Source organism: Tupaia chinensis, unplaced genomic scaffold, assembly GCF_000334495.1.
Source record: "Tupaia chinensis unplaced genomic scaffold, TupChi_1.0 Scaffold000636_1, whole genome shotgun sequence".
Classification (NCBI taxonomy): Eukaryota; Metazoa; Chordata; class Mammalia; order Scandentia; family Tupaiidae; genus Tupaia; species Tupaia belangeri.
In genome coordinates this window covers 34,549-37,217 of record NW_006160157.1, presented here as the reverse complement: position 1 = coordinate 37,217, position 2,669 = coordinate 34,549, and the positions used below count along the sequence as shown (strand labels likewise).

The 2,669-nt window shown below is 36.2% G+C and overlaps 1 protein-coding gene across 3 annotated transcripts in view; it reads right to left on the bottom strand.

Annotated features, from left to right (window-relative positions):
* LRRC69 (leucine rich repeat containing 69) overlaps window positions 1-2,669 on the bottom strand; it is a 95,336-nt gene that overhangs the window by 74,903 nt on the left and 17,764 nt on the right. For all 3 annotated transcript variants that reach the window (XM_006159564.1, XM_006159565.1, XM_006159567.2), the window contains exon 2: window positions 696-822. In XM_006159564.1, the coding sequence (XP_006159626.1) occupies window positions 696-822 (127 nt within the window). The remainder of the gene's footprint in view (window positions 1-695; window positions 823-2,669) is intronic.

Here is a 2,669-nt window from a genome sequence, read left to right as displayed (position 1 = left end):
GGGAAAGAGGAAGAAAGTGAGAAAGTAAGCCCCCAGATCCAGGACTCAAACCAGGATTCTTTGGTTTTCTCTCCCAAACATAATTTACCACTCAGGCCATGTGGGAGTCCAACACCCTTAACCCTTAACCACCACAGCACCTTTTGACTCCTATTGCATCTATCTTTAAGCCCGCTATATCTATTTTAAATAAGAAAAGTGTCCCATTGCATGGAGAAATTATTAGTTTAAGGGAAACATAAAGAAAAAAAAAAAAACACTTATTGGATCTCATGTCTTTACTCTTAAATTCTCCCCAAATTGATTTATATTTAGCATCTTGATCAAAGATTATGATTTAATATGTGAGACAGAATAAAAAGTGAAAACAACAAGGAGAACTGTGGAGAGCTTTTCCTAATGGATTTTCAGAAAGTTTTCTCTCTGGCTCAGAAAAAGGGCCCTCCTATTCAAAAGTCTGAAGACAGGACAATTTATTAACACCAGCACTTACTTTCTTAGTTCTAAATGTAAATAACTATACAATAAAATAACAAAAAACAAATGTTGTTTGCAAAATATCTTCATGTCAAGAGCGGTATGTAAATATCCCCAACAAAAAGATTAAAATATATAAAACACTTTTTTCATGTTTCATTTCAGTCTATTATTATATATGAGGGGTTAAATTTGATATATAATGTTAACAAACCTACCACATACTCCAGATGCAAATCTACAAATCCTGTTTCCAAATAAATGGAGCTTCCTCAGAGACACAAGATATTTCAGCTCTTCTGGAACTGCTTCTAAAAGGTTGTTTCCCAGATTTAGTGATGTCAACTACAAACAAATAAACATTTAATGGACTCATATATTATCCACCTTCAAATGAGGAAAAGAAATCATTTAAGCACCTTTGCTTAGATCTATGTACCCTAAGAAAATTTCAAGATAATCTTAAATAATTATTTCACTTATACCTAAAATTATCTTTATAAAGTTAATGTATGTTTCATGTTCAAATACTTCATGTTAATTAAAACATAACTTAATTTTCTATTAAAGCATGTGACTTCATTAAAATTATATTACAAGCCTTTCCAAGAGTAATTAAAAACACAATTGATGATCCATTCATAACTCACTTGAGGAACTCAAAGATTATCCTAATATTGTGACTCATGGAATCAACCACTAAACACTCCAAAAAAGGACTAATTTCCTGAAATCAGAAATAGAGAAGACTGAAACTCCACCTTGCAGACTACTAGTAAAGAAGCTCTCATTTAGGTCATTAAGACTTTCTATTACATGGTTACAGCTGAGAGACCTTTACCTTTGATGTGATCTTTGTTATCACAAAGTTGACAAAGGCAACTACTGACATGGTAGAAGTAGGATAGAGAAGACCTGCCTTATATTTACCTGTCATACAAATGGCAGATTAGTCAGACACAGACAGAAACTCACTCGAGAAAAATTAAAAAGCTCCTCCTTAAACTTCCAATCCATTAAGTCAATGATACAGGATTGTTCCTTAAGACATAGTCATTTTCTTTGATATGAAACCTAATTGTACTTTCCAAAATACTAAAAGAGTCTTTGTTTCCTCTCCCCAACATAATTTACCACTGTGATTTAATAACCAACTTCGTACTTTAAATTTTTAACACTAAGGATAAAGGAAAAGGAATCATGAGAGTCTTAACAAACTAATTAATTTACCTAACCCAAAAAGTAATTAAAGAGAAAATTTAGGCAATTTACAATGTATTTTAAATACCACTTGTATCTGGTATGGATTTATGTCAATAAATTTAATTAATATAAAGAAACAGATGAGGATGTATTTAGAATGAAATTTCATACCTTAAGTATTCATGGTAAAGTTTTTACTTCCATATATGCTCTTGAGAATTATCATGATCTTTCTGTAGTATCTAATATACAGACCACTATATGACTCCAAAAGAAAGTACAAAGCACCATCTCAGAGGCCTTATTTCATTGTAAAAGTAACTTGTTAAAACACACTCACTCAGGGACCAGCAGTTAGTGCAATGGCTATGTCACTGGACTCCCACGTAGTCAACAGTTCGCATCCCCGACCCTGTGGCTTAAACTCACGCCTGGCGCGTGTGCGTGCACATCCAAGATCCCGAGAGGAGAAAGGAGGAGAGATTGCTGTGTGGCCATGCCCCCTGAGGGGTGATTTCTCGCTTTCTGTCTCTCTGTCTCTCTCTGTCTGTCTGGTGAGCACACATGCCCTATAGCAAAAACTTCCCCTCCCCCCAAAAAAAACCACACACACTCACTCAGCCATTTGAATGAAAAGATTTAACCCAAGACCTGTGGTTGTATACTACTGCTGTAACAAGGAACCATATACCATGACCTAAACAACACAAATTTATTAGCTTACTGTTCTGGAGATCAGCAACCAGAAATGGATCTTGATGGCCTTAAATCAAGGTGTTGAGAAGACTACGTTTCTTTCTGGAAATTCTGGATAAGAACCTATTGCCCTTGGGAACCAGCAGTTAGCGTAATGGCTATGTCGCTAGACTCCCACGTAGTCGACCGTGGTTCGTGTCCCAGCCCCGGTGGCTTAAAACTCACGCCGGGCGCGTGTGCGTGCATGCCCAAGATCCCGAGAGGAGAATGGAGGAGAAGGGATTGCGGCGTGA